General features: G+C 42.4%; 1 protein-coding gene across 2 annotated transcripts; it reads right to left on the reverse strand.

Moving 5' to 3' along the window:
* Window positions 1-640: 640 nt before the first annotated feature.
* On the reverse strand, window positions 641-12,663 carry LOC139568565 (protein LTV1 homolog). 2 transcript variants are annotated; one of them, XM_071390483.1, is made up of 11 exons: window positions 12,462-12,663; window positions 11,900-12,031; window positions 10,652-10,858; window positions 10,185-10,275; window positions 9,948-10,080; window positions 9,489-9,714; window positions 7,335-7,462; window positions 7,041-7,186; window positions 6,796-6,848; window positions 6,375-6,575; window positions 641-1,144 (listed from the first exon to the last, which is right to left on the reverse strand). In XM_071390483.1, the coding sequence occupies exons 1-11, from the start codon at window positions 12,462-12,464 to the stop codon at window positions 1,031-1,033; spliced, it is 1,434 nt and encodes a 477-aa protein (XP_071246584.1). In that variant the 5' UTR covers window positions 12,465-12,663; the 3' UTR covers window positions 641-1,030. The 2 variants fall into 2 exon arrangements, with proteins under 2 accessions (XP_071246584.1, XP_071246585.1); XM_071390484.1 differs by having other exon boundaries at window positions 10,185-10,272; window positions 12,462-12,638.
* Between the last annotated feature and the right edge of the window lie 1,430 nt (window positions 12,664-14,093).

Raw genomic sequence — 14,093 nt, forward strand, 5'->3', positions numbered from 1 at the left:
GGCAGGCAGTTACACACCTGTCCCACTCTTTCCACCTGAGCCACTTAAGGACAATAGGGATCTCTGGCAACAATGGCCAACCTGTCATACTGGATTTACGACCAGCTTTATTTACGTCAACCACTCATCCATGAAAATATGACCTTGTGGATCAACGGCACTAAAGATTTAGCACAGTAGGATACAATACACCAAATACTAAGTATCCAAGCTAACCGACTAGGCTGTGAGATGCAAGGCAAATATCACCCACGACATTGGCCATCCACGGAAGTTGCATAATTTATTTCAATGTTTACCAAAGCTTCAGGCCAACTGCCATTAACCTGGTTAGATAATGATTGACACTTTGTATAATGTTATTTTCTGTATTATTGTATTTTCTGTTGTATTTCTGTTTTTATGGTCCCTTTATGGAGATTTCTGTAAATCTATCGCCAGTCCAAATCTGTGTGCTGAACTAATCTTCAGTAAACTTTACTCAGGATGTAAAAATATTGTTGGTGGTTGGGCATTGAAATATAATTGAATAACCAAATGAATGTCACACACACAACTGTAAAATAAAACAGACGTAAGTATTTACTAAAGATATCCAAGGACTTTTTTCTGTAATTTTTCTCAACAAAAAAACACCAGGAAGAATCTTTAGCTTTATTGTATAAGGTAAGAAGGGTTAGTGAGCTGCACTCTGATGATTGACATGCTAACTTCAGAAGAGTTGATCTATAAAAATAAAAAAAAACTTCTGAATTAACCTGGTCACAGATCTGTTTGTGCAGTCTTGCAGACTTACTGTCACGGTGATAGGAGTTGGCGTGAGAATGACCATAGGAGTTGGGGAGAGCACTAACAGATCTGGGACCAGGCTACATCAATCTCTGAACACTTCACAAAAAAAAGTCACACGGCCCATAGTCCTCGTGTTGGGGTCCTCTGCAAGATGGCGGTTGCAGGGTTGTTGTCCATCAGTAATCCAGTTAAGAGGATGAGCACAAAGTCAGTCCCAATTCATCTTCAATCTGGGCAGCTAAGACAGCTTTAGACCCTGGACGTTGGAACGCAGGTTCAACATTTGTTTCTCTTGATAGACCTTTTCCTGTTTGAACGCCTCTTTGTTGGCCTTCTTTTCTGTTCTTCGCTCCTGTATAAACATTCAAGCAATATGGTGTCAATGGTGAAGGACAAAAAGCATTCTACAAGATATCTAAATACTTGAACCGTATTCAGAGATGACTCTTACAAAAAAAAGAAAATGTAGTTATACAATGTACACTGCTCAAAAAAATAAAGGGAACACTTAAACAACACAATGTAACTCCAAGTCAATCACACTTCTATGAAATCAAACTGTCCACTTAGGAAGCAACACTGATTGACAATAAATTTCACATGCTGTTGTGCAAATGGAATAGACAAAAGGTGGAAATTATAGGCAATTAGCAAGACACCCCCAAAAAAGGAGTGATTCTGCAGGTGGTGACCACAGACCACTTCTCAGTTCCTATGCTTCCTGGCTGATGTTTTGGTCACTTTTGAATCCTGGCGGTGCTCTCACTCTAGTGGTAGCATGAGACGGAGTCTACAACCCACACAAGTGGCTCAGGTAGTGCAGTTCATCCAGGATGGCACATCAATGCGAGCTGTGGCAAAAAGGTTTGCTGTGTCTGTCAGCGTAGTGTCCAGAGCATGGAGGCGCTACCAGGAGACAGGCCAGTACATCAGGAGACGTGGAGGAGGCCGTAGGAGGGCAACAACCCAGCAGCAGGACCGCTACCTCCGCCTTTGTGCAAGGAGGAGCACTGCCAGAGCCCTGCAAAATGACCTCCAGCAGGCCACAAATGTGCATATGTCAGCATATGGTCTCACAAGGGGTCTGAGGATCTCATCTCGGTACCTAATGGCAGTCAGGCTACCTCTGGCGAGCACATGGAGGGCTGTGCGGCCCCACAAAGAAATGCCACCCCACACCATGACTGACCCACCGCCAAACCGGTCATGCTGGAGGATGTTGCAGGCAGCAGAACATTCTCCACGGCGTCTCCAGACTCTGTCACGTCTGTCACATGTGCTCATGTGCTCAGTGTGAACCTGCTTTCATCTGTGAAGAGCACAGGGCGCCAGTGGCGAATTTGCCAATCTTGGTGTTCTCTGGCAAATGCCAAACGTCCTGCACGGTGCTGGGCTGTAAGCACAACCCCCACCTGTGGACGTCGGGCCCTCATACCACCGTCATGGAGTCTGTTTCTGACCGTTTGAGCAGACACATGCACATTTGTGGCCTGCTGGAGGTCATTTTGCAGGGCTCTGGCAGTGCACCTCCTTGCACAAAGGCGGAGGTAGCGGTCCTGCTGCTGGGTTGTTGCCCTCCTACGGCCTCCTCCACGTCTCCTGATGTACTGGCCTGTCTCCTGGTAGCGCCTCCATGCTCTGGACACTACGCTGACAGACACAGCAAACCTTTTTGCCACAGCTCGCATTGATGTGCCATCCTGGATGAACTGCACTACCTGAGCCACTTGTGTGGGTTGTAGACTCCGTCTCATACTACCACTAGAATGAGAGCACCGCCAGCATTCAAAAGTGACCAAAACATCAGCCAGGAAGCATAGGAACTGAGAAGTGGTCTGTGGTCACCACCTGCAGAATCACTCCTTTTTTGGGGGTGTCTTGCTAATTGCCTATAATTTCCACCTTTTGTCTATTCCATTTGCACAACAGCATGTGAAATTTATTGTCAATCAGTGTTGCTTCCTAAGTGGACAGTTTGATTTCACAGAAGTGTGATTGACTTGGGGTTACATTGTGTTGTTTAAGTGTTCCCTTTATTTTTTTGAGCAGTGTATATAATCTCAGCAAAAAAAGAAACGTCCCTTTTTCAGGACCCTGTCTTTCAAACATAATTTGTAAAAAATCCAAATAACTTCACAGATCGTCATTGTAAAGGGTTTAAACACTGTTTCCCATGCTTGTGTCAATGAACCATAAACAATTAATGAACATGCACCTGTGGAACAATCTTCAAGACACTAACAGCTTACAGACGGTAGGCAATAAAGGTCACAGTTATGAAAACTTAGGACACTAAAGAGGCCTTTCTACTGACTCTATTTAAAAAGTGTGTGTGTGTGTAACTCAGCAAAAAAAGAAACATCCCTTTTTCAGGACCCTGTCTTTCAAAGATAATTCGTAAAAATCCAAATAACTTCACAGATCTTCATTGTAAAGGGTTTAAACACTGTTTCCCATGCTTGTTCAATGAACCATAAACAATTAATGAACATGCACCTGTGGAACGGTCGTTAAGACACTAACATCTTACAGACGGTAGGCAATTAAGATCACAGTTATGAAAACCTAGGACACTAAAGAGGCCTTTCTACTGACTCTGAAAAACACCAAAAGAAAGATGCCCAGGGTCCCTGCTCATCTGCGTGAACGTGCCTTAGGCATGCTGCAAGGAGGCATGAGGACTGCAGATGTGGCCAGGGCAATAAATTGCAATGTCCGTACTGTGAGACGCCTAAGATAGCGCTACAGGGAGACAGGACGGACAGCTGATGTTCCTCGCAGTGGCAGACCATGTGTAACAACACCTGCACAGGATCAGTACATCTGAACAGCACACCTGCGGGACAGGTACAGAATGGCAACAACTGCCCGAGTTACACCAGGAACGCACAATCCCTCCATCAGTGCTCAGACTGTCCGCAATAGGCTGAGAGAGGCTGGACTGAGGGCTCGTAGGCCTGTTGTAAGACAAGTCCTCACCAGACAACATCGGCAACAACGTCGTCTATGGGCACAAATCTACCGTCGCTGGACCAGACAGGACTGGCAAAAAGTGCTCTTCACTGACGAGTTGCGGTTTTGTCTCACCGGGGGTGATGGTCGGATTCGCGTTCATCGTCGAAGGAATGAGCGTTACACCGAGGCCTGTACTCTGGAGCGGGAACGATTTGGAGGTGGAGGATTCATCATGGTCTGGGGCGATGTGTCACAGCATCATCGGATTGAGCTTGTTGTCATTGCAGGCAATCTCAAAGCTGTGCGTTACAGGGAAGACATCCTCCTCCCTCATGTGGTACCCTTCCTGCAGGCTCATCCTGACATGCCACCAACCATACTGCTCGTTCCATGCGTGATTTCCTACAAGACAGAAATGTCAGTGTTCTGCCATGGCCAACGAAGAGCCCGGATCTCAATCCCATTGAGCACGTCTGGGACCCGTTGGATCGGAGGGTGAGGGCTAGGGCCAATCCCCCTAGAAATGTCTGGGAACTTGCAGGTGGAAGAGTGAGGTAACATCTCACAGCAAGAACTGGCAAATCTGGTGCAGTCCATGAGGAGGAGATGCACTGCAGTACTTAATGCAGCTGTTGGCCACACCAGATACTGACTGTTACTTTTGAACCCCCCCCCCCCCCTTTGTTCAGGGACACATTATTCAATTTCTGTTAGTCACATGTCTGTGGAACTTGTTCAGTTTATGTCTCAGTTGTTGAATCTTATTATGTTCATACAAATATTTACACATGTTAAGTGTGCTGAAAATAAACACAGTTGACAGTGAGTGGACGTTTCTTTTTTTTACTGAGATATAATATACACAGCTCTGGAAAAAATTAAGAGACTACTGCATCTTCTTTGTTATTTTGACCTGTTGTCATTTTCTGCAAATAAATGCTCTAAATGACAATATCTTTATTTGGAATTTGGGAGAAATGTCAGTAGTGTATAGAATAAAATAAAAATGTTCATTTTACCCAAACACATACCTATAAATAGTAAAACCAGAGAAACTGATAATATTGCAGTGGTCTCTTTATGTATGTATACATACAGCTCTGGAGAAGAAAAAAAAAATATATATACAGTTGAAGTCGAAGTTTACATACACCTTAGCCAAATACATTTAAACTCAGTTTCACAATTCCTGACATTTAATCCAAGTAAAAATTCCCTGGCTTAGGTCAGTTAGGATCACCACTTTTATTTTAAGAATGTGAAATGTCAGAATAATAGTTGAGAATTATTTATTTAAGCTTTTATTTCTTTCATCACATTCCCAGTGGGTCGAGAGTTTACATACTCTCAATTAGTATTTGATAGCATTGCCTTTAAATTGTTTAACTTGGGTCAAACGTTTCAGGTAGCCTTCCACAAGCTTCCCACAATAAGTTGGGTGAATTTTGGCCCTTTCCTCTTGACAGAGCTGGTGTAACTGAGTCAGGTTTGTAGACCTCCTTGCTAGCACACGCTTTTTCAGTTCTGCCCACATTCTCTATAGGGTTGAGGTCAGGGCTTTGTGATGGCCACTCCAATACCTTGACTTTGTTGTCCTTAAGCCATTTTGCTCCAACTTTGGAAGTATACTTGGGGTCATTGTCCATTTGGAAGACCCATTTGCGACCAAGCTTTAACTTCCTGACTGACTGACTGATGTCTTGAGATGTTGCTTCAATATATCCACATAATGTTCCTCCTCATGATGCCATCTATTTTGTGAATTGCACCAGTCCCTCCTGCAGCAAAGCTCCCCCACAACAGGATGCTGCCACCCCCGTGCTTCACGGTTGGGATGGTGTTCCTCGGCTTGCAAGCATCCCCCTTTTTCTTCCAAACATAACGATGGTCATTATGGCCAAACAGTTCTATTTTTGTTTCATCAGACCAGAGGACATTTCTCCAAAAAGTACAATCTTTGCCCCCATGTGCAGTTGCAAACCAGTCTGGCTTTTTTATGGCGGTTTTGGAACAGTGGCTTCTTCCTTGCCGAGTGACCTTTCAGGTTATGTCGATATAGGACTCGTTTTACTGTGGATATAGATACTTTTGTACCCGTTTCCTCCAGCATCTTCACAAGGTCCTTTGCTGTTGTTCTGGGATTGATTTGTACTTTTCGCACCAAAGTACGTTCATCTCTAGGAGACAGAACACGTCTCCTTCCTTAGCGCTATGAACCAGACTTGTGGAGATCTACAATTATTTTTGATTTTAACTTCTGACTCACTGGAATTGTGATACAGTGAATTATAAGTTAAATAATCTGTCTGTAAACAATTGTTGGAAAAACTACTTGTGTCATGCACAAAGTAGATGTCGTAACCGACTTGCCAAAACTATAGTTTGTTAACAAGAAATTTGTGGAGTGGTTGAAAAACGAGTTTTAATGACTCCAACCTAAGTGTATATAAACTTCCGACTTCAACTGTATATATAAAAAAATGGAGCACAGTATTCCAACCTATGACGATTGTTCAAGGAGCTTTTTCAACCATTTTGTTACCAAGCCAACAATAAATGAATTCTCCACATGAACCCCCAGTAGGGAGGGCCAGACAGAACTATTAGTCGTGAGTATAGTAACCCACCTTGCGTTCCTCTCTGATGCCCTGTTTCCTGGCTTTCCGCTCCCCCTTGCTCTCCTCTCGAGGTCGGGGCTGTGTGGCGACTCGGGGCAGGTCTGAGTCATTGATACGCTCCATGCGCTCCGCCTGCTTGGCTGTCAGGCCCCTCCCGGGAAGGACGTCCAGGGGAATGCCTGTCCTGGTGGACACTCGGATGGGCTTTGCCTGAGAAGAGAACACAGAAATACACTAAACGGTCATATTAACAGCAACAACGGCCCGGAGCTGATGCCTTAAATTCACAACTTAGTAGCTAACGTTGGGTAGGAAGACGAGCTAAAAGCCTCACAAAATGTTTCATGTTAGACATGCAACTTACTACGTGACAATGTATTTCTTTCTGTTATCTTCGCTCAAACAACCAACAGAGGAAAACATTTCTTACCTTTGGTGGATCTTTGATGATTTTTGGATGGTTATACAAATTTGAATAGGTACCTTGGATAGTAAAGAAAGGATTTCAATATTCATTAAAAAAAAGAAGGAAAATGTAGTAATTATGGTAATAAAATATCTAGCCAATTCGTATGTCATCAGAACATAATTGTCATCAGGCATGTACTACAATGGTAATATTAAAGTGTTAGTTACTGAACAGACAATAGCAACACGTTTAGTAGACTAACTTACTGATAATGGTTTCACAGTCCCACTTCTCTGCTGGTGCCGTCAGGACAATGGTCTCCATCTCCTGTTCCTGTTCCTCTTCATCCTCCTCCTCCTCCTCCCTCACCACTGGCAGCTCTTTAGGACCCAGGGCGTCAGGCCTCTGGTAGCTGAAAGAATACAGTTGATTCAATTACTGTCATTATCTATAGTTAAACACACATAAAGACGTGCTTATGGTAATCCATTGTGTCCAATGAGGACTTCCGCCTCTGTCTTTATCTAAGAGTATTGCTATGGAGTTACACACACACTCACTCTAACGCCTTCTGTTTGAAGTAGTCTTTGATGACCTCCTCCAGGCGAGCACTGTCTGGCTCGATATGCCCTTCCAGCTCAGCGTTGTCCAGGGCCCCAATCTCATCCTCGTCAAACTGCTCGAAAAACTATGGGAGACAGAAAGAAACAAGTTCTGAAAACGATACAATGACATTCATTTAAATCATTGTTTTAATTAACTGAATATCATAAGTTGAAATCAGCACCTGAGTGTAGGGCTGTTGCGGTGACCGTATTACCGCCACACCGGTGGTCACGAGTCATGAAGGCAGTCAAATTCCACGTGAGCGTTTAGTCACGGTAATTAGGCTTCTCCAAGCTGATGCTGCTGGTGATCAGTAGCCTACCAAACTTGCAAACTGCCTGGTACTCAGCACTCGATTGTCCCTCTAATCACTCTGACATCAACGCAAATGTAAACGAAAATCTAATCAAACACTTCATGAGAGCCAATGAGCTCATGTTGCGGCACATTTCTATAGGCTATGCTATTGCAGGAGAAAACAGAGTGATGGCCGCTAATAAACAGAAGAGGATCCCATCAGCTTTCTATAGGCTAGGCCTTCTATATTTATTTCTCAACTTTCCTAATATTAAGCACATTGCTTTCTCTTTACAACAGGAGTATAGCCTACCTGGCTGGCATGAAAATAAACCGTGGGGAAAAACGTCCTCCATCACTATTTAAGTGCATAGATGAGATGGATTTTTTCCTGCTGCCCGTGTTTCCATGCAGGTGCATGATAATGGTCAAATCTAAATAAGTAAAAATGTTACACATATATTATTTAGTATGTGCAAAGACAAGATTAAATTAAGAATAGTCTGATGGCTGACAATATTAGCCTATCACTTGTGAATGATGTCCAGCATAAGATTTTTTTTATTTTTATAATTTGCGACTTGTTCGAATCATAGTCGCACACCTCATGTAGCCTAGCCCATCGGCCTTTATGTTTTAATAAGGTTTGTATCGTAATTAATGAGGCTAAATAACTTCTTAAAATTAAGCACATTAATCCACTTTACAAGGGGTGTAGAACCTAACGTGCATACATAAGCAGCGCAAGAGTTTCACGTTTGGGGAAGGTCATTTTCACCATAAAAATACATCTCTATTGTGAAAAAAATTACATGCATAATCGCATTTTAGGTCACTTTTGAGAATGGTGTTTTCCCGCTAATGGAACATTCGCACTTATAATGTGAAGGAAAAGCTGAATAGTTTATCAACATTTTAAGCTAAATGTTCAGATCTGTTGCTTCCACCACATTGCATAATAAAACATTTTTATGCTTTGTGGTTGTATTAATTTGGGATCCATTGCATCCCACAACTGTCCCAGACTATGTTTGGAATACTAATTTCTAGTACAGAATAAGTAGACTTTTGTACTATTGATTGACATAGGCTAGTGCTTTTGCTGTTCGTTAGGCCTACTCATCTTCTTGGCTGACAAAAAGTAAATGTGGACAGTTCTTCCAATATCTTCAATACGCACCTTGGAATTGGATAAGGACGCCCGCAGTTGCATCTGTCTTAACTTGTAGCCTGTGAACAATACCCGGTCACGTGATCGGAGAGCCGTGCTTCGGCTTGCGCAGTGCACTCAGGGAAAAGGGCACAACGCAGCACACCGGCCCGCAAAAGGTATGGATTTTTTTTAGGGTGCATTATGACCACAAAGGGGATGCCGCCGTGAAATTCGAGGTATTATCAAGTGCTTGTCGAATTGTCAATGAGAGACTATTGGAGTGTGTACAGCTTGCGGAAAAAAACAAAAGCAGAGCTCATGCATTTCAAGCAACTTATTTCAAATCATCATTAGAGTCTCATCATGCAGGCGTACAATGTATTAAAAATCAAAACATACAGCCCAACGTGTATTAGACTTCTTAAAATGTGGAAGCCAGGAGATGCTAAATGTGTTTATGTTAATTAACGGTCAATCACTGCGAGACCGACAGTTATTTGCTTGACAATCACCGACTGACTACATTTTTTGACCGCCACAGCCCTACCTGAGTGTTTATGCTGTTAGATCAGCCAGTCACCCACAGTTGATCTTTTACCAAAGGTCACAAAATGCAACCCAGGTCCAAACCCCAAATGTATGTCCGGGGCTCACTGACCTTCTCAAAGCGGTCATCCAGCAGCGTGAGCTGTTCGTTCCTCCTCATGACTGACGAGGTCATGGAGTATTCTGTGAAGCGAGTTTTAGTCTCCTCGTCCATGAACATGAACTCCCGGGGGCGCCCCTCGCCGTCCTCATCACCAGAGACACCGCCCTCAGAGTCAACGTCCCCCTCAGAGTCGCTCTCCTCTTCGTCTGTATCCTCCCACTCTTCATCATCATCACTGCAATGAGAGAGAGACAGAGAGGTTTCCAACAGCACAAAGAGACTTGGGAGAGCACAGCTTTATTGTGACAGGACTTCAATTAGCAGATGTTAACCAGCTCTTAGTAAGAAACTGAAACCAAAAAAGCAATCCTCTTTCCAAACAATTGTAACTTGATTGGTATAGCCCAAATTAATTGTACTAAGGGTTGCTAAAAATAAATAAAACTGATATAAAATATATATTCTTACCACACGCCAACAGCTCCTTTGACATCGTTGGCCTTCAAAATGAAGTCGTCATCCAGCATGTTGTCTGGGTCGTCAAAGTCAAAGTCCTCATCGAGAGCAGCTACGATGTCTGGGTCCATGTCCAGCCTGGGTCCTTTGAGACAAAACATGAGGGACAAGAGTTAAAAACTTAAAGAATTCACTGATTTAGAATAATGACCTGGCGTTTGGTTTTGTTACTGACGAAAGGCCTCTTACCTGAGACGGGGGCAGCTTTGTTCAACATTCCCACCTCCTCCTCAAACTCTGATGCAAACACAGAGGAGGGCAAGTTGAAGGAGACGGTCTGCTGAAGTTACAAAAGCATAATAGTTTTAATATTTCCGTTTATCACAATTACCTCAAAAATACTGGCTACCCTGCTCACTGTTGCTATAAAATGTGTAGTGGTTATTAAGAGAAATGTAATCATGATAGCTAATGTTGCCCCCATACCCCATCCTACAGTCACTCCTTTCACAACCTAAAATACACTATGTATTGGGGAAACTTGATCTCACAAATGCAAGCCTCTAAAAACTACTCCAGCTAGCTACATTGTTATCAAAGGACCAGATCATTTCAACTTGTATTTACACCATCAGCGGTTTGGTCCAATATATAGCCCAAACATTTACACAACTGTTCCACTCAGTAACAACCACTGGACCTCCTGCTAAACTTACAGGAGTAGCCTTTTCCTCCTCCTCCTCCTCATCTTCCTCGTCATCCCCATCCTGGAGGTCATGGGTACGTTTGCCTCTCTGTGATTTGCCGGATGAAGCCCACTCTACGTGCCGAACCGTTTCTCTCAGGTGCTGCAGATAGTTGTAGTCGTCGTCGAAAAACACCCCAAACTCCCTCTGCTCCTCTTGCCGCTTCTCCACATCCACCTGAAAACAGACAGTAGAGTAAGTGGTTACAGGCTGACACGAAACATACAATTGTGCACATAAAGCAGGATTTCATGCACCAAATATCTTGGTTGTCCTTGGCCAATGAATATCTAAAACAAATATGTTTTTGACTTGAAGTTGAACTCTCCTACTAGGATAAGTAGCCTAAATATTGTAACCAATGGATGTCTTTTGATGAAAACTGTGACCATTTCTTCCATTGCAACACTAAATACCTTAGTAAAGTCTGGTACATGTACTAACACAGTGGGTACTAGAACCCCTGGGGGTACTTGGTCTATCCACAGGGGGTACTTGACACGAATCTCAATCAAATGTATTTATAAAGCCCTGTCTACATCAGCAGATGTCACAAAGTGCTTATACAGAAACCCAGCCTAAAATCCCAAACAGCAAGCAATGCAGATGTAGAAGCACGGACTCTCAAGACTCATAAGAACATAGGCCTACTGGTAAAATGCACACTAGTGGGTACTTCAGCGGTACTCCGGCAAGAGCAAAATTCAGTTGACGGTACAGTGAGTACGTTTTCTATGCAATACTCATGTAAACACCTTACTCTTGTTTATCGTAATCGGCGTAATGTCATTAAATCGCCGATTAAAACACTTGCTTTTCTGAGCAATCTTTCGAATAGGAACATGTAAACAACTTAATCGGCGTTCCAGCGGTGTCTCTGATCTGCGCATGTGTTAGCACCAGCACGAGTGAAATGAGTTGCTGGTGTCCGAACTCAGAATCAAATATGCTTCCCAAAAATAACATGTTCACTGTGGTAGACCGTTTATTTTGATTAGGGATTTAGGCATTTATCAGAGCGCCAACAGGTAACCTTTTCAGATGTGTCCATGTAAACAGGATTATTATGGGAATTGTTATTCTTGCAAAACATGTATATATGTTTTAATCAAACTATTATATTAACCTGACTATCCACAATAATCTCATTATTTTGTGCATGTAACCACACTCAGCAACCTGAAAAGGTTGGGAACCACTGTAATAACAAGTTCTTACCTTTTGTGCGGGTAGGAGGACATGCTGCGGTGCTTTCTCGTCAGCAGCGAGAGGGTCCCTCTGACTTCTGTGGACCAGGTGGAAGGTCACCGCTTTCTTCTTGTCAATGAATGCCTTCTTCCTTTTATTAGGCTAGAAAAGAAAGACATGTAGATAATGTAATTTGTTACATAGTCTTTGGGTCAACTGCATCGGGCTCAGATGCAGCAATATGTCAGTGACCTGTGTTGAGTGGTCACTGTTCATCACAAGCCCTTTGTACATGAGGGTTAGGCAGTACACAGAAAGGAAGAACTGTTCTGAAATGTAAATTGATGTTGTTCATGGACTAGCAAGTTAGCTAACTTAGCTTAACTAGCTAACAACCAACACACAAGTTAGTTGGTTGGCTATTGCTTAAACGATCAATCTCACCCACACTTGAAACAACATATTAGCTAGCTAACATATTTGATTTACTAGATATTGACAAGCACAACAGTTGGCATTATTTATGTAACGTTAGTAAGTTAGCTAGCTACCTATCTGTCGACATAGAATGCAAAGCTGAAAGTGTGCTTACCATAGTTCAATTGGACCGCTGTGAACACACTTTCAAAGTATTTTTTACAAAAACGTTTGTGACAGTTTATCTCGCGCTAAAATAGTGTCATTTACGGGGATAAAAAAAAAGAAGAAGTCAATGTTGTTTATCCACGCGGACTCCTTCCTCACACGCTGCTTCTACCATTTTTGGAACAAACCATTTCACAGGACAAAAGGGGTGTAGTTTGTTCACTTCATACAATATATCAGATTGCTATACATTATTGAATTTGTATTAATATATTATGTTGTCAAAGTATGTATTCTCTGTATGAAATAATTGTTCATTGAAAACCAAGCAACTGGAATGTAAGTAAACTGGCGGGTAGGAGCGTTGGGCCAGTAACCGAAAGGTTGCTGGATCGAATCCCCGAGCTGACAAGGTAAAAATCTGTCCTTCTGCCCCTGAGCAAGGCAGTTATTTTTTTTTAAATGAACAAATCAATACAGAAAGTACATGGGGGAACACAAGTATATATACATAATATACAAAGGACAATTGGGCTAGGGGGTACAATATCACATTACACAAGGACCTTAAGGGACAGACATACTTATACTTCTAACAGTTTTTTTGTTAGAATATTTAATTGTCTTAAAATATAATTCAATTTATTTTTGTAAGGTAAGAAAATGTGTTTTGTTTGTAAATTTACATTTGTGAATACGAAATTTGGCACAACGAATAATGAAATTAATTACATAAAATGGTTTCAACTTATTTCTATCGTAGGTAAAGAATCCAAGCAGTACATCTCTACACAATAGTGTAAAATCTCCATAAATGTGTTCAATTATAAATCTACTGATGTCTTGCCACAGTTTCCTTACATGAATACAATGCCAAAGAAGATGCAACACGTTTCCGGGTGGTCATTACAAAAGGTAACATTTTGTTTTTCTTAAACTTCTCCATATAGTGGTTGTCAGGATAATATTTATGAATAATTTTAAAGGAAACGTTGTTAATTTTGTTAACAAGTAGGTTCTGAGGGTCAGGTCTTGACACTTTCCTGAATAATAAAGCAACACCTGAGCAAGGCAGTTCCCCGGGCGCCGATGACGTGGATGTTGATTAAGGCAACCCGCCGCACCTCTCTGATTCAGAAGGGTTGGGTTAAATTCGGAAGACACATTTCAGTGGAATGCATTCAGTTGTACATTGACTAGGTATCCCCATTCCCCTAATACATGTGTTCCCCTTCAGTTGGGATAACCCAGACGACCAAACTAATCGATAATGAACAGGAATCGTTCGCAGCGTCATTCAACTCAAGACGTCCCGATATTTTGTGTAACCTTTATTTAAGAAGGTAAATCAGATAAGAACAAATTACTATTTACAATGACGGCCTACACCGGCCAAACCCGGACGTCGCTGGGCCAATTGTGCGCCGCCCTATGGGGCTCCCAATCACTGCCAGTTGTGATAGTCTGTTTTATTTTATTGGCACGAAATCTACAAAGCTTTTGTAACGTGAGATGAGCAATAGCCAATGAGAGCTCGCCAGAGAAGAAGCCAGTGAGATGACTTTATTTCGCATCCCCATAACGTGTAGACTCTAACAGTAGTCATCGCTCCTTCTCTAGTATACGTTTGTACTTACCT

Source organism: Salvelinus alpinus, chromosome 2 (assembly GCF_045679555.1).
Source record: "Salvelinus alpinus chromosome 2, SLU_Salpinus.1, whole genome shotgun sequence".
NCBI classification, from domain to species: Eukaryota; Metazoa; Chordata; class Actinopteri; order Salmoniformes; family Salmonidae; genus Salvelinus; species Salvelinus alpinus.